The following is a 20,977-nucleotide window of genomic DNA, read 5'->3' as shown; positions in this document are numbered from 1 at the left end:
ACAGGCACACCACACTCACAGTTGTTGTTTAAGGCGGCGGAGTTTGGCCTTGCTATCTGCCAGCTGGAGTGCCAGACCTTGGGGTGGCTCCTTGCTGTGACCACCCAGGGGCGACGTGGGTGAGTCAGACCGGGCCTCATGCTCACGACACAGCTCCGCTATCCTCTGGGAGAGAGGACGAAAGAGAAGTAGAAAGAAAAGAGGTTTTGGAGAGAGAATGAGAGTCACGCGAGAGACAATATGGGAGAATTACATCAACTACAAATTACATTTAAAAAACTAAAATTAACTATTTTTGGATACTAAAAATGTGTTTAGTGAAGTGAGTAATAATGTCAATGTTAATTTTGAACTGACAATGTCATTACAGTACCTTTCTAAAAAAAAGAATTTAAAATGACTTTGTTTGTATATCAAGTCAAGTCTTTTATTGTCAGATACACAGAATGACACAGGGTCAGACTGGGCACTGAAATTCTTAGGACAAGGCACCACACAACAACTACCATAGCCTAACATAATATAACATGACATACACACTGTACAAGAACTCTGAACATAATACTAACATATAATACACATAACTAAACTACAGACAAATGGGAGTAGTGGGTGAAGCAGGTAGTGCAATAGAAAGTGTAGTGTAAGTACAGGCTGAAAGTGACAGTGGTGACGAGTGTAAAGTGTGGAGTGTAAAGTGTCGAGTGCAAAAGTGTCGATCGTGTGTCTGTGTCCATTTAGCAGCCTGATGGCTCGGGAAGAAACTGTTCTCCAGTCTCTGTGTCGAGACCGGATACTCTGGTACCGCCTTCCAGAAGGCAGCGGGTGAACAGTCTGAAGGCTGGATGATGGCAGTCCTTTAGGATCCTGCCAGTCTTCCTGAGGCATCGTGTGGTATGTGTCCTGCAGGGCTGGGAGCTCCTCCCGATGATGAGCCTCAGTCCTGACTACTACACTGTGAGGCCTTTGGGGTCCTTGGCTGTGCAGCTCCCACACTGTGATGCACCCAGTCAGGATGCTTTCTATTGTGCAGCTGTAGAAATTGGTGAGGATGACTGAATCCATGCCAAACTTCTTCAGTCTCCTCAGGAAGAAGAGGCGCTCCGGGCTTTTGACCACCTTGTCTGTGTGAGCAGACCAGGTGAGGTCGTTGCTGATGTTGACCCGAGGAACCTGAAGCAGCTGACCATTTCCACTGCAGAACCGTTGATATGCAGGGGCGTGCTCCTCCACCTGCCGCTCCTAAAGTCCACAATCATCTCCTTTGTCTTGCTGATGTTGAGAGAGGCTATTATCCTGACACCATGTAGTCAGGGTAGCAACCTCCTCTCTGTAGGCTGACTCATCATTGCCAGTGATGAGGCCCACAATGGTTGTGTCATCAGCAAACTTGACAATGAGGTTGAGTAGCTACACAGTCATGTGTGAACAAGGAGAACAGGAGGGGGAGCACACAGCCCCTGGGGGTGCCTGTGTTGGTGATGACTGTAGATGAGGTGCGGTCACCGATTCTCACCACCTGTGGCCTCCCGTCAGGAAGTCAAGACCCATTTGCATAGGGAGGTGCTTAGTCCCAGGTCCACGAGCCGAGACGAGTCTGAGGATGATGGTATTGAATGCTGAACTGTAGTCAATGAACAGCATTCTCACATATGTATTCCCTTTGTCCAGGTGGGTGAGGGCGTGGTCAGGGCTATGGCATCGCTCAGACCGGTTGGACCGGTATGCAAACTGCATCGGGTCCAGGGTGGGAGGCAGCAAGGAGCAGATGAATGATTTGACCAGCCGCTCAAAGCACTTCATGATCACAGAGGTCAGTGCTACCGGGCGGTAGTCATTCAAGCAGGTGACCTTGGTGATCTTGGGCACAGGGACGATGGTGGTCCGTTTGAAGCACCTGGCTTATTTGAGTCAGTGGAAATGATTTGATCAAAACTGAATATCATACGTTGTTCGGATTTCATATCAAGGTTGTAGCTCAAGATTTAGAACAGTATTCATTGTTGAAAACAGAGATAATCTCTTTAATAATTACTTTTAATCGCACAAAAGCTTGTAAAAGTCCACAGTGGAATGTCTGTGGATTTGAGAACGCAGAACGGAGTCAAATTAATAAAACAAGCGCATTATGGGTAATTAATTAAGTCCAGGTCTCCCTTGTTGTATATCTCAATATACTATGTGCACCGACGGTATTATTACCTTCGCATTAAAAATGCGGAAGGTTATGTTTTGATCGCCGTGTATTTATTTATTTATTTATATGCGTGTTATTCGCATAACAAAAAAAGTTTTAAACCGAATCGCATGAAATTTGGTGGGATGATTGGTTATTATCCGGGGACCATTTGATTAGATTTTGGGATCGATCGGGTCAAAGGTCAAGGTCAAGGTCATGGAAAGGTCAAAATCTTCTTTTTACCATAGCGTGGTCAATTTTTATCCAATGGGCATGCAACTATTGCCAACATGTTCATAATTCAATGCTCAATCTTGTGGTATGCGAAGGTATGCGCTCTACCGAGTGCCCGTTCTAGTTATATTTTGTTATTTGCATTATTTACAAAGCTAATCAAGTCAGCCTCTAATTCCACAGTATACTCTTTTATACTAATCTATCCTGCAGCCAATGAGATAGCTAATATATTTTTAACATCAGATAGTTATTTTACAGCTAAAAAGCAGAGTGGTGAATAATAACTACACATTGAAAAGAAGATCTGAGCGCTGTGAGATATGAAATGTTGATCACATACTGTATGTGATCAACATTTATCCATGATAAAACACTTACTTATACACATCCTAATGAGCAGGTAAATTAATACCTTACCGTACAGACATGAGAGTGCTAACAATCTGTGCATCTAAATGTCAAACTATTAATTTAAGTGTGTGTGTGTGTGTGTGTGTGTGTGTGTGCGTGTGCGTGTGCGTGTGTTTGTATACCTCCAGGTGTGTGTCTCTCTGTGCCAGCAGGTTTTGGATCTGTTTGGCCATCGAGGTGAACACCAGCTGAAAGTCAGCACCTTCAACCTCTACCAGCTCCTCCCACCTCAGCGGCAGCACCATGAGAGGATCCTGAGTCACCTGCAGCAAGTACAGTTTAGTTTATCAGGTCACATGATCAGATCAATGTGAGTCTGGGAAACCAGACACAGAAATGGCAGATTTGGGGACAAGCCACCCTGGCAGTGTGAAGGCTGTGTGAATACCAACCAGAGATGCATCTGTTTATAAAGAGGGTAAAAAATATATAGTTCTCACATATATTTGGAAAAATAACTGTGAGAGAAGAGTTTCCAAAGATGCTTGGCTAATACACGCAAAACTAATGATTACGTAGACAGATTTGAAATGTCCTCGGGTGGAAGGCATATGAACAGCAAGCAGGGGGTGCATCCATCGGCGCAGGAAGAACACCTCTCCCTTCTGTGATTTATGAGGCTGAGAAACCTGGCACAAAAAGAGCTGCTGGGAAACATGCTGTTACTGTAATTCAGACACGCTGATATGCAACATGCTGTTTTTGTAATGCCGGCAATTATTCACGGGGGGTATTTTTAAAAGAGTTCAATTTGGCATTTAGGCTGTATTGGAGAGGACGGCGGAGAATGACAGGAAAAAGATGAAGGAGAGAGGAGGAAGTGACAATGGTGGAGGTGGAGAGGTGAAGGATCCATCCTATGGTGGCATCCTAAGTCATTTTCACACTCACTTGAAGCTCGAAGCAGAAGGTGTATTAGTTTCACTCTCGCTGCCTACAGGCGAGACACAATTCTTTGCAACATTTTATTTGGGGCCAAAAATCCTCATCGAGGTCCTCTGGATAATATCTCCTCATAATAATAGTTTGTTGCTGAATGCCTTATATATTTGGCGGGGGGAGGGTAAATTATTTGATTAATTGTCCCCTTGAACCAACCTGCTGTATAGAGCTGGCAATGGCTGCCTGTGTCTCAATGTCCAGAGACTGGATCTGCTGAATGAACGCCTCCTTCTCCTCGCACTGCAGACACAGAGGGATGACATGGACTCAGAGGGGTGTGTGTGTGTGTTTGTCTGCAGCAAGTTAAATGATAATAAAATCGTTATAAAAGGTATCCTGTCTTGAACTAATGTAAAAAACGTGGGATCATCTTAGTTACCCGGATGTATTTTTTGGAGACATAGGATAATCCATACAATAATAATTGTACTTCTGCATCAAAGGATGCGAAAAACAATTAGACTAAAAAAACAGGTCCGTCCAGGTTCAGTAGCACAATACGGGTGTCACGTGATCACCTGCACAGCACATCCTAGTAGGAGCAGAAGCAGTCGCCTGAGCTCTTCCACGGCTGCCTCTGAGGACACAAAAATAGCTGTCATCATCATTACCATCATCATCATCATCATCATCTCCACCCTCCCCCAACATCATCCTCCATTAACACCTTAATGTGTCTTGCAGATAGCAGAGATATGGACTCGTATATAAAGTATAGTTATTTTCTTGCAGCTCAAAGACGTTGGCACTGATAGGATTGGATGGTTATCTTGTACCTGTTATCGGGTCCTGCCCCAGAATGGCAACGTTTGGGAGAGGCATCAATATCAACTGCTGCAGGTCCTCCTGATGAGCAGAATAAGTGTGAAGAGTTTAAAAAAAAGAAAAAAGGCCCTGTCCGTCAGTCTGCCCACAGTGAGCCGAGATAAAAACAACAAAAAGGCTTTCCACCAGACTCCTTTAGTATGTGGTGTAAACAAAGAGCTGAAATACGATAAGAATGACTTTTTCTTCGTCCTTCCAGGTCAAGGAGTCTTTATATTAGATTTGATATTTCTCAGCAGAACTTTTTCTCAGTATTCTCTCGATGTAAGATATATAATGATTAAATAACACTCTTGCGGTTAAAGGATACGCATATTATGGAGTAATGTGACAGCAATGCCGACACGGCACATTAACAATGTACAGAGCACAACCAGAACCCATTACCCGCTACAAACCAAAGATTACTACAACTAACAAATGATTTACCAGAGCCTGACCGATAGATTATGACTTGTATTAATGGATGAATTGCTTTATTGGAGCATTCATTCTTCTGTGGACCTGCAGTGCCACACAACGCAGTTTTATAACTCAACATAAGAAGTTTTAGTTTATCACAAGCACAGGCAATTTGTTATATTTATATATCAATTGACAGTATTTCAAGATTAATTTGCCTAAGTTAATATATATATATATATATATAAATATTAATTAATTGTAAGATTAATTTATTTAACTTAATATATATATATATATTAATTTTAAGATTAATTTGCATAAGTTTATATATATATTTATATATATTAACTTAAGCAAATGAATCCTAAAATACTGTCAAGTTAAGTATCAAAATAAGTTCTTGAGCCTGGATGTTTTTATCGTACTGGTAGAGTATTTACAATGAGGAAAGAGTAAACGTGGTGATTCAGGACTCACAGAAGGCGACACGGTGTTCAGGTTGTTTTAACGAGTTGTATTTCCTGCCTCAATATCTAGGACAAATGTCCTGACAGATTCTAAATGACATTTAATCAAACGGGATGGCAGACGCCACTAACATCCCTGGTTCCAGAAACCTGGCTTTTCTGACAGCAAATACAAATATTTGTCATGTGGACCTGCATTTCTTAGCTCCTCCTCCTACATTGCCATCTAGTGCAATCAGACAGATGACTTGGCTAAAAGAATTTCAGCAAAGTCATCAGACTGATACTTTATTACTTTACTTACTAGATCCTCGAACAGTTTCTCTGTTAATTAAAAATGTTTCTGTCTAAGAGCCACATTCTAATGTTGGCTAGCTCCTCGTCCAACTGCTCTGAAAGCCTGTTTACATCCTCCTCCGATCCATCAGAGAGAAATCTCCAGAAGAAATGTCTTCACAATTACAGCTCTCTCTCTTATTGTAATTTAGAAACTATATACAGTGAGAAAGTCAATGTAGCATGAGGTAGGTACTTATTTCTGCAACTCTATCATGTGTGAGTTTGGCATTAGAAGCCATGTGCAGCCAAGCGGAGGTTTGTGCCCCTTCAGGGCGTGTAGGATATTATCCACTGCAGCTCTGTGATGGGCATTGCTCATGGTTCCCAATGCCAAACAGACTTCTGCAGGAGATTAAGCAGACTAGAAATCTTCCCTGGGACGTCAAAGTTATAAATAAGAAATTAGCCTCTGAAAATAAGTCTGCCTTGGAAAATAATCTACTGTTGTATGAAGTAGTCCTGAATTTGGAATAACATGTACCATCAAGCTGCTGGCTGCAGCACTGAAGAGACTAAAAATCCATCTGCAACATTATCTTTCCAAAATTCCATCTTTTTATCAATAATTCAACTTTATGTTGTTTGGATTGGTGTTGGGTTGGATTTGCAGTGCTTCTGCTGTCTCTCTTTTCCTTTATCTTTTCTTTGCCTTTATTCACATGTGCAAACCAGATTTCATCTCTACATTTTTATGTTAATTTAAAACTAATTTATTGGTAGTTCAGTAGCCTTAGAATTATTCGGTTTTCTGAGGACAGAGATCTTTAAATGTAGAGGCTCAATAAATTAGAAGGCAATATAAATTAACATTTAGATTCCCATTAATACATATATGAATACTAAGTGTCTCCATTCAGAGACATGGATTGGAATACAACACGATGCAATAGAAAACAATATAGTGGAACACACATAGTATAATAACAAAGAAAATTATAGAACAAAACACAACAGAAGAAACTACAGAACACAATTTTATAAAACAGGATGAGATTGGATGAAAATATAATAGAACAACAAAAGAATAGAACATAATAAATAGGTTAGGATATAAAAAGAACAAAAAAGAAGAGAATGTAACAAATAGAACAGAAAAGAATGGCATAGAACAAACAGGATAAGATGGAATAGAAATAGAACCGAACAAAACATACCGGAATAAAACAAATAAAATACAACCTAATAGAATAGAACATAACAAACAGAATATAATAGAACAACATATTAAAATATATAACAGAACATAATATAACTGAATAGAATAGAACATCAGAATAGAACACACAGGGCAGTATAGAATATAATAGAATTAAAAATAATGGAATTAACCAAACAGGATAGTATAGAACCAATACAATAGAACAGAATAGAAACAATAAAACACCACCAATAAAATAGAATCGAGCAAGAAGAGAAGTTGACAAAGCAGAATAAAATAGAACAGTAAAAAACCAATTACAGATAGAATAGAAAAAAGAGATCATAGTACAATAATAACTGCCGCACAGTGTTTATAAATGGCACATGCCTGTATCATCTAGACAATAGCTCACTATTGGTAGTATCATTTATTATATTAGAGAAAGGGAAGTCCTACCAGGCTGCAGACTATTGCTGTGGCTTACACTCACCACACCCTTGTCATTGTATCGCTCTCTCTCACATACACACAACCACAAACACACTTAAACACGTACATAGCAAAACAACTATTAAAAAAAGGCAGCAAGAAATAAAACCCTGAACAATGTGGAACTCAAGGTCCACAGAGATAGTGGAGCTGATTCTGAGCTCGCCAGGTGAAATTGTGTTGCAGCGCCGACTGATATGAGCTTCCCAATTAATGCTGGCGTCTTGGGCTGCTCCGAGCTTTCAAGGGACATTAGTGATTCACTGAAAATTAGGAAGTGAAACCTTGTAGACTTGAGTTTTTTTATATTGTGACAACCTCAGCGGCGCATGTTCAGTCCACCTGACTAGTGCTGGGGGGGGGGGGGGAGGGGGGTTCTTTTGCTGAGAACAGAAGCCTTTGAATCATCCTCCGAGGGAAGAATTGTGTCATTTCCTCCGTGGCTCCAGGCGCCGACAATGCATATTCCGAAACACACAGTACTGCTATTTGGTTTTAATTCATTTACTTTCTTCAAGCCTCTAACCAAGGCTTCACCTAAAGTATTCAGCTTCCCACTCTTTTTCTCACCCCATTTGCCCGATATTAAGCAGTGACAGGTCTACTGAGGATGCAAATGTTCTGTGCTTTATCTCTTTCTCTTTTGTGCAAATGATGCGTCACCCCCTGCATTGACTTCAAACTTACAATATCCTTGAGCAAAATTCTTGTGTGTTGAGACTGATAGTTGAGCTTCAGTATGCCCTCCTATTTTTACTCCCTCACAGCTAGACAACTGCTTATCCTCCTCTTTCACCCTCTCTCCCTCGGGCGTTTGATGTGACCCCCAGTTATGTTTTAGAAGGGTATTTAAACTTTTTTTAACAAGACTTTTCTACTTAGAATGAGCTGAGTGTCATTTCAGTCTACCAAAAAAATAGTATTACACCAGTGTTTTTTGTGTATGTTTTTTTGTGTGTGTGCCGGACAGTCAACAAAGCTATCCAAGACATCTTTCGGAAATAATAATTAATGCTAGAGTTTGAAATGGTATAAAAATATCCAATTAACCCTTGTGTTGCCTTCGGGTCATTTTGACCCGATTCAATATTTAACCCTCCTGTCGCCTTCGGGTCAATTTGACCCGATTCAATGTTTAATGTCGGTGTTCTTTCGGGAGTCAACAAACAAACATAAAGTACCTCACACTTAAACTTGGAAAACAATATTAATTCTAATAATTTTCTGGAGATTTTAATAGCTGGGGTCATATTGACCTCAAGGGTAAAATATGTTAGTAAATATAAAGGTAACAGGAGGGTTAAACATTGAATCGGGTCATATTGACCCGAAGGTGACAGGAGGGTGAAACATTGAATCGGGTCAAATTGACCCGAAGGCAACACAAGGGTTAAGCTTTGTTGAGGTTTTATTCCAAAGAGACGCTTTTACAGTCCTTCAAGTGTGTTAAACAAGTTCAAGTAAAAAAAGCAAAGTAAAATAAGTCACGGCAAAAAGTTTATAACCTTTTACAACTTTTTCCTGACCCAGAGATGACAGCGTGCTAGGCCAACAGCTAACGGAACGGACAGTGTGTTCGGGGGTGAGCCAATGGTGTGTTGTACTCATTCAATCACACAATGCAGCAGTGGTCGTTGCAGACACACCTGGCGGAGATCTGCACTCTACTGAGTGCACCTTTCTAGTTGATTTATTGGCCACTTGATGTCAGCACAACAAGCTGTGAACACAACACAGACAGGTGATCTGTGTTAGCGAACGCCGACAAATCCTCCAGACAATCGTGTTTCTGTCTACCTGATGAATGAAGATCCAATATACAATCTTCTCTTAGCTCTGTTTTTGTCTTCAACACATCCTGGGAAAAAATTGTTTCTCTTTTTTTCTCTTTCTTTTTATTTTCCTAGCATCAGTCCAGATGTTTCTCCTGATTATCTTTTACCTTGATCTTACCCCTCCGTCCCCTGTAACTCTCCCCTACCTGGTAGAAGGCTCTGATGTGTCGATTTAAAATAGAAAAGTTCTGGACTCTCAGCATGTGGTCATCTTTCTCGCTGTCGTACAGCCGCTCCACCTTCGGGTTGGGGTCTCTGCGACAAACACAGAAAAGATACAACGGTGTATTTACAGCAGCTTGATCAAACAGCCCCGTGCCACGATTTTCCAAATGAGATATTCTCAGGCAAACGGTGCATTTAAGTGGAGTGAATACCATTTTAATGAGCCTGAGAAGTAGGCTGTGGGAATCCACGTGCAATTATTTGTAGAAATAACGTGGCTTAGGTCAGGCCAAAGTAATTGGCTATTCGGCAAATGCTGACTCACATCTTGTGTGACGAGACAAAAAAAGGTGTTATCCTGCTAAAAAATAAGGAAGTCAGGGGAGAGGGCTAACAGGGTGGCACATGTGCAGAACTTCATTTCATGATATGTAGAGGTCCTACATGTATTTATTATTTGATCCAAAGTGAGGTTACAAAAGAGAATGTGATGCATGTCACACAAATCCAAGTAAAGAACAGAACTACAAATCTGCATCTGTTAGCAGCTCTGAGAGGCTGTACAGAGCTAAGAGCTAATAATGGCCTACAAATGAGTAATCAACACAAAGGCAATGTCGTAGGTCGGATGGCATTTGGACACAAAACAACAAAGTTGGAAATATATATAGAGAGAGAGATATATATATAAATATATATATAAATATATATATATTCATGGTAAGTTGTCAAGACATTTCATTACTGGGGAACGTTAATGTCTGTACTAAATGTTGACAGTAGTTGATATATTTCAACATCCCTATCTAAAAGACAGTCCTAATTAAATATTTGGGCTGTTAAATACTTCACTCAAAAAGGGGCTATTTATTTTCCTAAATAAAGCCAAGGCAATTTTTGCAATGAACTGCAAGGTTACACAAATACATTTTGTTCAGTTTTCTACTTGAATATTTTTGCCTGAAATGGCTGAAAATGATCACTTATTGACTGGGGAATCTTGTCACATGTTCATCAAATTGGTTCTTATCTTCCATTTTCCTGTGGTCTGTATTATGACTGCAAGGCAATAATCTTACATGATCCTCATGATGTCATTGAGGAATATCCCATTGGTCAGCCTCACGTAACGATCCCGGGCACTTTGGGAAATTGCGTTTACTTCCATGTACCGACTGTAGAGCGGTACGCCGTCATCCCTCTCCACCATCTTCTCAAACATCTGAACCTAGGAGGGACAGGGAATTGTGTTGTGTGTGTGAGAGAGAGAGAGAGAGCGAGAGAGAGGTGCAAAAAATTTCACACAGGAAGCCACTTGAGTCTGTCCACCTGTCTGGACAGGTGGGATCTGTGCTCTCACACTGGGAAGCACTTCACAGTGACAGGCAGCCAAGCAGGATGGTAGCCAAGGTTTCTCTCTCTCTCTCTATCTCTCTCTCTCTCTCTCTCTATGCTAAGAAGAGCTGTGCCAATACAAACGGCAATATAATGAGGTTTATTCCCACCTGCACCTTCTAAAAACGGCACTGTCTGTAAACAGAGTAACAAGCTTGAGTTGCTTCGGCTGATGAGGTGAGGCAGAGCAGCCAGAGACCCTGTGACGAGGTAAACAGGGGGGCAGCGGGGGTCCTTCCACATATCATGTCAGTGAATGGCCGCACTGCCGAAGTGCCCTTGAGCAAATATTAAATATCTTCCCCCACTCACCCTTCAAACAACAAAGAGAATAAACACACACTGCACATTATCACATGATATTGTAAATACTGTTCATTGACCTGGGGGGGATATGGTTGGAATTGGTTTCCCCAAGTGGAAACCCCAGATGGAAAGGCAGGCTGTTACGAGTGCAACAAATCCTCAACTATAGTGAGTGAGACTATATTCTCTTGAGTGCACACAAGAACTTTTTAGCAAACCAGAAACAGCCCAAGGACACGGAAGTATGGCTTCAGAGGGAGAAAGGAGAAGTAGGGTGCTTGTTTTGCACCCAGAAAGCAATATCAATGCTATTTGTTGCCGTTTATTAAACTCTAACTTGTATAATGTATGTTGGTGAATACAACTGGAACACAGGCTGCTCTAAAAGACACAATGTCATGAATATGTGTGACTCGACATAATGTTTTACTGAAGGTCGGCCATTGTTGGTTTCTACACAGTTTCCACACAATCGGCCCGTTTTTTCCCCATCTCTATAAATGATGACCTTTTCTCAAACTGGAAGGGATAAATGATAAATGACGTACCCATTGCGCCAACGCACTTTCCATGAATTCTTCTATTATCTCCATAATGTTAGAGTCCATCGTGTTACGAGGGCTGTGTAACACTACAGAAAGAAAGCTCATTAAAAAAAGATCATCAACACGATGCCTGTAATGAATCAGACGTCAAGTAGTTTGACATTTCTGCGGCCCTTCCCCTCCTTCAGCTGCTGCCTCCTCTTCCTCTCTGACGGGGCGACAGTTAGTTTCATTGCAAAACCACACCGGAGTTTTCAAAAGGCACATGTTGCGGTTTTTTCTTCACACGCCCTCCACACACTGGCTAGCCTACACAGAGATATGTAGCTATGCTACATGATGACTAATATACAAATATAATAAAAATATGAATTGTTTTTAGTGTGCAGAGACAACTATTCTGGATTTGAACCTTGACGATTAGGGCCTCATAAATGTGTGGTGCGTTTAAACAATATGGCAGCAGACCTACTGGACACATTTTGAATGAACGTCATCTATTTGTGCAAACGAGGGAAACAATGACGACGGTTGAGACATATTAGAGTTATTACCTGGGAGTTGTCGTGCTGCTATATTGTTCCATTTCCACGCGCCACTCGAGTCAGATTAAAGCGCTGTGCAACAGCGACCTCCAGTGGTTACAGATGAAAGGTCCTCGTTTCCCAAATAAAATGATGCATTACATCATTGTTTCTATCACAAAAGACCCGGAGGGAAGTGCAACCAAGAAGCCCGTCTTAAATTTAGGTGCCGCACTTCCTGTGCGATGAACATTATTTTAAGGAATGATCTCGAGAGTCGTTCTAGCTGTGTCGTATATTTGTTATATTATATAAATATTTCTCAATATCTAACCTGATACTCCTGTTTATCTTTGACGTTGTGCGCAGTATGGACTCCTTGTATGTCCATAGATTTCACATTTCACTTCATTACTAGGAATCTTCATTTGTAGTCCGTATATTGTAGTGACTTTGAAAAATTGTAAATATCTTATTTGTTGACATTATTTTATCCATTCATTCATTTATTTTCTTTTTTAGATTGTATAAAGGCTATTCACTTTGCTATATTAATTATACAAGAAAACGACTATACGTATCCTTCTACTTCCCATTGTGCTACTGTAATATAAATAATTACATTGCTGGCAGTTTTGAAGCACATAAGCGTAAAACCACAAATTCAATGTTTTCCTCATTTAGAAACATGTCTTTCTGCAACCACTGAAAGCATGTGTATCTTCCCAAATAAAACATTCACTAACCTTATTCTGTGATAGTTTTATTTAAGAAGAACGAGCACACAGTAGCTAGGACAGAACACAATGCTATATTCTTTGCAAGTAAAAAGCATTCGAAAAAGGTTTTGCTTTATAAAATAACTTTCAACGTCTTGTGTCCGTTTGCTTTGTCTGTCCCCGCGTGACAGCATGCGCGCTGTAACTGCCTGTGCAGCAGTTCAGCGGGGATTAACACATCAGGATTATCAGATTGTTTCCTAGCTGCCAGAATAGACAAGATGACAGCTTCATATAGGGCACCACAATCATGCACACACACACACACGCACACACTCACACACACACACACTTAATCCGAATCTCCGAACTGAACTCAGATAACCCATTCTCATAAATTCGCTCCTCTATTATATCACTTTTTGTACAAACGGAGGCCAACACTACAAAGCAGTTAAAAACGTCTACCTTTAATATATTATTCAAGTGCCATTTTAACAGTTTTTTAAGCATTTCATTGCAGGTCAGTACAAACTCTACATCCATGAGATGAATACAGTTTTTATGGGATGAACTTCAGCTTCATGTGATGGCTTTTCCAGCTTTTAGCCAAACGTCAAAACACCACTTTAAACTGAACGCACTCGCTAGTTACAACAAAAAGTACTAAACATCTCTTTACAGATTCTCTGATGGTTACACATGCATGAAGTCCTTCACAGAGGAGATGTTTAGTCTCTGTGGAGGGCCTGATAAGATTCCCTCTTTATTGCCTTGTTTTGGCCATGTGCCAGAGAGTTGCGGCAAAGGTGTTTTACCCGCCATCTCCGATTCACACAACCAAGAAACCACACGTTCCCCCTCAGCTCAACATTTCTTCCGCACTAACTTGCATCCTTCTCAGCGCCTGCAGCCTCAGAGGACCCCTCGGCAGCGTTGGGGTCAACCTGCCCAAACTTTAGCATGGTGAGAACATTGATTTTGAAGTCCTCAATGGTTTCTTTCACACTCTTCTCCAGGAGAAATCCCTCGCTGTCGCCCTCCGGGTCCTCCATAACCATCGCTGTTTCCACAGCTGTCTGAAGGTACCGCAAACTCAGAAGCACTGACAGCTGGACAGAAAGAAGCAATTCAAAGGATGTCAAAACTGCATCTCATTTGGTGTAGTGAAGGATGTTAGTCAGTTTTAAATAAAGTTATTTTCTCATTTCTGTTCTAATTCACCCTCTTTCCTCTCTTGTTTGGTCTATTGCTTGAAAATCAGACATTAACAACAACTCAGCGTGAGGCCTCATTAACTCTTGGCATGGCAGCCATCTACTGCCATCATGGACGACTAGAAAAAGCCCCATGCTGAGGCTCTGCATTTAAAAGTTTAGACTGTTTGTTTAGCTGTAGGCGGTGTCTAATGATGCACTGTCAAAGATGTGTACGAGTGGCCTGTGGCCTGAGGCCTTGTTTGACAGTGTGCTGTCAATATTGTTATTCGGCAAAGGAATGAAGTGCATGTTTGAATAAAAGATAGAAATCGACGTGTCAGCTTTTCTTCCACGTGCTTTTAATGGAGGTCCGTGCGTCAGGAGACAATTATTATTCAAAAGATTTTCTACGTGGGTGTGTCTATAACTCTGTGACGATTAAATGACCGCTCTGTGACTTTACCACAACGGATAGAATAACTGTGTGTGTTTATGTTCATGCCATCATGTATCCCACCTGTACTAAGATGACTGACAGCACACCAGGACCAGTTGAGTTCATCAGATCCATGTAGTAGTCGGTCAGCGCCTGCCTGCAACCGCGGCTGTACAGGTTGAGTTCCTCTGAATGGTAGTCATAGTTGAAGTGGGCGTTGTTATCTGTCAGGTGGTACCGCAGGCAGGGGCGAGGGGAGGTGGGGTTACAGCAGCTGAAAGGAACGCCGTCCAACAGGTAACGGTTGTCCACGTTACTCCGGATACGACTGAAGACAGAGGAGGTAGGAACATGGAGAGGACAGATGATCGAAACCAATTGGAAGAGTAAGAGAAAGAGAAGTTAAAGGCCTGACTTGTTGCTCAAAACACACTTAACATTAACAAGAAATAAGCAGCTCCTCTCCTCAAGTGACCTTTCAGTTCTCTCATTCCTTTTCACTCATTTAATCTTTGACCAATCTTTCTTTGCTTGCTCCATGACCAACCTTTCAATCCATTTCTGTCATCCTCTTAAAAAGTAAAGGCCAGATCTATTTTTATGACACTCTTCCTCCACTTTAAAATAATTCTCTTTCTCCCCCCATCCCCTCTATATTATTGTTTGACCTTTATGGATGTGAAGTCTACTTATCTGCTATTCATCTAGATTTCTCTTATCTTCCCTGTAAACCCCTCAACACTCCAGGTTCTTCTCTTTCATCCTCGCACGGGCCTGCATCTATAAACGTTATGTTCCCTGTAGTGTGATTCACTCACTCCTTGATGTCCTTGGAAGTGAAGTTCAAGTATCTGTTGCTGACCCACTGAACTTCAAACCAATCCTTGAAGTTGTTGTTTCCACAACAGCGAAACTCCATCTGCAGACGATCAATGGTTTCTTTTTGAAAACAGCGGCCCGGCACGTCGGTATCCTTGTAGAACCGGATGCCATTCCTTAGGCCGACCTGACAGGAGAGAGAGAGAGAAAGAAACGATGAAGACGGTGCTTTATCTAATGTTTTCAACAAAGCCGTTTACTGTTCTGTTTTTCAAAGATACATTTATTTTTTTTAAATCTACTTCAATTAATGAAATTACTTTATATTTGTAGGTTAAATCCTTTCACAAAATAAATTATTTCATTGACATCCCTGAAAGAACAGAAAACTCTAAATTTCTAGGGCTAATTTCAGGTCTCGGTGCAACACTTAAACAAGGGTGAGAGCTTTAATCCTTCACTATATTGTCGATTAATAAATGAATGTTTGAAATGACCAGACGATGTTGACTGTCTTCTGTTATATTGATCAATGCACACAGTTTTGTTTAAAAAAAATCTTATCTGCATTTATTGGTGATCTTGAAAGAATATGAGACCTTATCTGTACTTGACCCCCGAAACACTTCCACTTTCATCTCTCATTCACAGCAGCTCAGGGAGAACAGGTTTTATTCTGTATCTTGCTTGAGGATCAGACAACACCATCTTGTTATGGGACAGACATCTACTGACACCTCCTCTACCTCTTGATCTTTCACAATCATTACTGGCGACCCCACCTTCAGGGACTCCTCCAGGCTTCCCTGCAGGGCGTAGCTGAGCGCAACGACAGCGATGAGCAGGCAACAGAGCACCGCCGCGACAGCAAACCAAGCCAGCAGGGGAACCTTCCAACGAGGGAAGCGGGTCGGGTCCATGGAGTCCTGACACATACGACTGGCCACCCAGTTGGTGCCGATGGAGGCCAGGCCCACTATCATCAGGATGTTGGGCACCACGTGGATCTCTGTGTTGTCCATCACCTCGAGGAAGCAAGAGCACAGTCAAAGACAATTCTAGCCACAAGGGCAGCGGCTAGCTGCAGGTCACTTTGTTATTTCCTTGAAACACTTATCAGGTAATAATTCTGCATTTAATTAACCATATCTATTCAGCCAAGAGCTTCAATTAGCTGCTGATATGCTTGATGCAAAGGCCACTATGGCAATCTGATGACACATTTACATCTTTGCCCTACAGCGAAAATCAATTATAAACTGAGTTTTCAATAGCCTGTCAGCCATGAAGCACCTTTGACTCATTGTTGCTTTTTACAATTTACCATTAAAAAACTAATTCTGGGACATAATCATTTCGTAATATCTATCCAGCCATATGTCAGTTCAGGACAATAACATTGTCCTCCAGTTGTGGAATAATCAGGTGTGTCAATGATCTGTAGTAAAGTGCAAAATGAACCATATACATTATATATTTAACAAGTACTTTGCTACACAACCAAGAGATTATGGAATTTCCTGTTGGCGATCAATAACTATTTGAAGCCATATGTTTATGGCCTGCAGCTTTCCTGTGCAGACCACTGCATATCACTCCCATGCAACCTATCCAAATCAATCAGTGATCAATATAGCACAAGGACAGCTGGTAGAGGCCATGACCGTCACCTGCTGGTCACGTTATCTAAATTCAATTCACATTGAACCTCAATGACTTTGGAAACAAATATTGATTTTTATAACAGCTTTTTAAAAACACAATGTCCTCACGACTTAACATGCATGAGTTTGCGTGTGTGTGCTTGTGTGCATGTTTACAGTGGTATTGTGTGTGCTGCGTGTTTGTAATTGTGGATGAAACTGAAGAGCTAAATTGAAATAAAAGTCACAGATAAGCGGCAACGCAGGAGACTCAGTAAACAACCACAATGAAATTCAAACCCATGTTTGTGTAAATTTAAAGGAATTAATTCCAGTGATTTTAAACTTCAACATGTTTAAAGTTTTTAAGTTGGCATTGTAATCATCTGTGTGGGTATGAGTGTATTTTCCTCTCCCTACCTCGGACCTACGGAGCAGCTCTGTCTTAAGGTAAACCCCCAGAAAAAAGATGATGCCCCCCGACATCACTGCCATCCAGGACAGCAGCCACAGGCCCTGGGCCAGATGCACCCTCCGCTGCTGGGTGAACTTTATCTTCAGCAGCACCATGGCTCACTACCATGCACCGATCAACGCTAAGACAGAAGAGAAGAGGAGAAAGAGAGAAAATGTTCAGTCAACTGTGGTCAAAAATGTTGTTTCAATCCAGAGGAGGCCAGCTGCATGTAAAAAGACAACGCCAACAGCGCTCACAAGAGGATGTTTCAGTGTTACAGAAATACGGTGGTCACTGCAGACCTCGCGCTTGTTATGAGTAGTTAGCGGGTTGAGCTCATCTAAGTTGTTCCAGGTGGAGGGGATAAGCAGGTAGATCCCTCAGATGGTAAAGGACACAGTAGACCTCAGAGGATAATCCAAAAGCTTTCACATGGATGCCGAAAGTGTCCCAAAAAGATAATTTATAATCCAAATCAGTGCAGAAAAACCATGGGAAATGTTAGATGATAGTTCAATAGTAATGATAGAAGATACGAGGTATTCTTTTTTCCAGAGATGATGATTTCCCCTCAAGTTGATTGGTCACTATGCCGTAGCCCCCCCTTCAAGGTGATTCCTTCCTCTTGAGGTGGTTTTGTCTTTTGATGGCACCCCTCTGGGTCTGGGTCTGTGCCAATGCGGTGACCCCCTAAACCACTGTTCCCATGGTTGGAGGACACAGACACTGGTCAATGTCGAGAGTTTGGAACCGTAATCCCGCAAACAGAGTCCCTGGGATCCTATTAAGGTCCAGAGGCCAATGGGAAAGCAGGCCAGTGTGTGATCAGCAAACTTGTTCTGACAGACACATATATACTATAAGACACATATAGTATGGGAGGGACTACTGGACTATTAGGACAGGTGGACTTACCTGAAACCCATCAGCACAGGCTGGACACTATGGACGCCTCACGGACCGAGTAGATAGACGCAGTTCTCTGAGGTTCAATGGCAACATCGTGAGATTGTTGGAGTGGTAAATAAGTAAAAATAAAGTAAACCTAATTTAGCAGCAATACATGATTTTACTGTGTAATAAGGCAAAGATATGCAGTAACATATAAGAAGGAAGACATAAAACATACCTTAAAGATTCCCCATTTTAATTGAAAAACTACTTAAGTCTTAATGCTTCTGACTGATACGTAATTATTGATGACATTATCAGATTTCGAATACTCTTTCATCAGTACACAGCATTTTACTGTTGCAGCAAGTTGAGATGGAGCTATACATTTCACAGTTTGGTGGTTCAGTTCAGTGGTTCCCAACCTGAGGGTCAGTGACTCAGGTCCCTCCAAAAGGTACACAAGATAATTATGACTGACTGGTCGTGATTCAATTCAATTCTGTTTATTTGTATAGCCCATTTTCACAAATTAAAAATTTGTCTCAGAGTGCTTTACAATCTGTACATATAGACATCCCTGTCCCAAAACCTCACATGGGATCAGGAAAAACTCCCAAACAACCCTTTCACAGGGGGAAAAAAGGGATACAGTTAGTGTCTTAAAATGTAACTTTTACTTTCCACTACTGCAGAATGTTTCCTTTAACAAACACCTTTACCCAACTAACAGACCTCAATACAAATCCATCCTAAACAAATTAGCAAATTCCAAGTTTATAAAACTGAAAACAGACTTGGAATATTTATAATGTGCCATTATGACAATATATTCAACTGTATGAACCTATGACAAAAAGAGAAAGCCCACGAAATCCACTGCACCAATTTATCGACTGAAATTAAGCAACTTTTGTCCCCAACATTATCTCAAGGATTTTGTGGAGGATGGTAGCAGAGAATCTTTGAAGAGGAGACTTGTGCTTGTATGGGATTATCTATACACTGCAATAGAGAGGGAGGTTGATGGGGCTGGATCAATAGGATTAAACTGTTGTTATAAATATTTCTGACAGCTTGAGTCAGAGCTGTATTCAGGTTGAAGCCAGTCTTGTGTCGCCAGCTCTCACAACAAACCAAACAATACTCAATCAAACACTCACCTCATATCTATTTATTATCCATTGATTTTCTTTTCCCACTTTACTATTAATCACATCTCCAGTGATGTCTTTAAATAATGAGGTTGATGGAGACTCATATCGATATAATGATTGAACTCAAACCTCGAGTGGCAGAGATGCTGATGTTGGTCAGTCGATCTGTCCATCCGACATGTTGGCTGGATCCCAGACGACATTGGAGACCCTGGACACTTTGCCAGACTATCTATGGCAGGGATGACACATAGAGACAGACAACCATGCACACTCCCATCCACACATTCGAGCAATTTAAAGTCTTTAATTGACCTAAGCTGCATATTTTTGGATTGTGGGAGGAAGCCGGGGAACCCGGAGAGAACTCACGCTCACAGGGGGAGACTGCAGACTCCACATCGAGAGCCCGTCTAGCCACCGCACCCCAGTGCTTGTTATATTTGTAGTACAGCTAATGTTAAGGGTCAAAAAGAGCAAACTTGTCTCTGTTATATAGAGAAGGATTAGTCAAATTAATGTGTGAAGTAACAAGTAGAGTGAATCAGAAACAATGAATACATTAGCTGTAATGTTGCATTAATGTAAGATGATTGTTTTTATTGGTTGAACAACTGTCATGACACAGTTACATTTTTAATAGACTAGCAGTATTCAGAATTGCATAATTAATTTATTGGATTGGATTGGATTCAATCTATTGTCATTGCACAGAGTACAGGTACACAGGCAACGAAATGTATTCTCTGCATTTAACCCATCCTTAGTTATTAAGGAGCAGTGGGCTGCAGTGATGCGCCCGGGAAGCAACTGGGGGTTCAGTGCCTTGCTAAAGGACAATTTGACTTTACCCCACTGAGCTACAGCTGCCCCTATACAGACTAGAATAACATAAATATGTTGCTGCTGCACTCCAATATACATCATCACAATCATTTGACATATTTTACACACATATATATATATATATCAAAATGGTCGGGCCACCACGTTTCATGTATTTTATGTACATCATTAATATTTACACAAATCTCTGCAGGTAAATTTGTACATTTTTTTATTCTATACTCATTTGAAATTCTATTTTACATAAATCAGTAAATCTATTTAAAAAATGTAACTTTAAAGCCATTAAACTGCAGTTTTCCTTGATCTCGAATATCAGTTATTATTAAATATACAGTGCAAACGTTAAAATAAAAAATGGTATTATTTCTTTGTAGAAATATCAATCCTGGTTGAATAATCATTATAAAGTAAAAACTAAAATAATTTTAATTAATGCTACAACAGGCTGTTTTTGAAAGAAGACTATGTATGTCATCTGCTAGAAACAGAATAAAGCAGATGTTTGTATCCTCTCTTTGCAGCTGCTTGTGTTGAATTTTAAAAGGTTGTTAGTTTTATCCTTTTATCATTAGTCTCTGTCATTTATTAAGTTATATCAATTG

General features: G+C 40.8%; 2 protein-coding genes across 6 annotated transcripts in view; both read right to left on the bottom strand.

The window, feature by feature from the left end:
- Positions 1-12,963, bottom strand: part of ccdc88b (coiled-coil domain containing 88B) — a 39,865-nt gene extending 26,902 nt beyond the window's left edge. The window contains exons 1-9 of one of the 4 annotated variants that reach the window (XM_056439972.1): positions 11,685-12,430; positions 10,941-11,143; positions 10,515-10,663; positions 9,417-9,525; positions 4,546-4,615; positions 4,288-4,346; positions 3,926-4,009; positions 2,950-3,090; positions 20-165 (exon numbers count right to left, since the gene is read on the bottom strand). In XM_056439972.1, the coding sequence (XP_056295947.1) occupies positions 20-165; positions 2,950-3,090; positions 3,926-4,009; positions 4,288-4,346; positions 4,546-4,615; positions 9,417-9,525; positions 10,515-10,657 (752 nt within the window). In that variant the 5' untranslated portion in view covers positions 10,658-10,663; positions 10,941-11,143; positions 11,685-12,430. Of the gene's footprint in view, positions 1-19; positions 166-2,949; positions 3,091-3,925; positions 4,010-4,287; positions 4,347-4,545; positions 4,616-9,416; positions 9,526-10,514; positions 10,664-10,940; positions 11,144-11,684; positions 12,431-12,951 lie in introns of those variants that run through there. The other 3 variants (XM_056439973.1, XM_056439971.1, XM_056439974.1) reach the window with 3 other exon arrangements.
- Positions 12,964-13,374: 411 nt separating this feature from the next.
- On the bottom strand, positions 13,375-18,154 carry rom1b (retinal outer segment membrane protein 1b). Of its 2 annotated transcripts, none has more exons than XM_056439977.1 (6): positions 17,736-18,154; positions 17,442-17,617; positions 16,161-16,403; positions 15,378-15,565; positions 14,641-14,887; positions 13,375-14,036 (listed from the first exon to the last, which is right to left on the bottom strand). In XM_056439977.1, the coding sequence occupies exons 2-6, from the start codon at positions 17,589-17,591 to the stop codon at positions 13,809-13,811; spliced, it is 1,056 nt and encodes a 351-aa protein (XP_056295952.1). In that variant the 5' UTR covers positions 17,592-17,617; positions 17,736-18,154; the 3' UTR covers positions 13,375-13,808. The 2 variants fall into 2 exon arrangements, with proteins under 2 accessions (XP_056295952.1, XP_056295951.1); XM_056439976.1 differs by having other exon boundaries at positions 17,781-18,154.
- Between the last annotated feature and the right edge of the window lie 2,823 nt (positions 18,155-20,977).

This window comes from Pseudoliparis swirei, chromosome 19, assembly GCF_029220125.1.
Source record: "Pseudoliparis swirei isolate HS2019 ecotype Mariana Trench chromosome 19, NWPU_hadal_v1, whole genome shotgun sequence".
Taxonomy (NCBI): Eukaryota; Metazoa; Chordata; class Actinopteri; order Perciformes; family Liparidae; genus Pseudoliparis; species Pseudoliparis swirei.
Note: the sequence above shows the minus strand (reverse complement) of the source record. Positions and strands in the feature narration are given on the sequence as shown.

Coding starts and splice junctions, on each gene's coding strand:
- rom1b (XM_056439977.1), bottom strand. CDS start 17,591: ATGGTGCTGCTGAAGATAAAGTTCACCCAGCAGCGGAGGGTGCATCTG. Junction 15,566..16,160: donor GCCTGGAGGAGTCCCTGAAG/GTGGGGTCGCCA, acceptor CTCTCCTGTCAG/GTCGGCCTAAGGAATGGCAT. Junction 14,888..15,377: donor ACTTCCAAGGACATCAAGGA/GTGAGTGAATCA, acceptor CTCTGTCTTCAG/TCGTATCCGGAGTAACGTGG.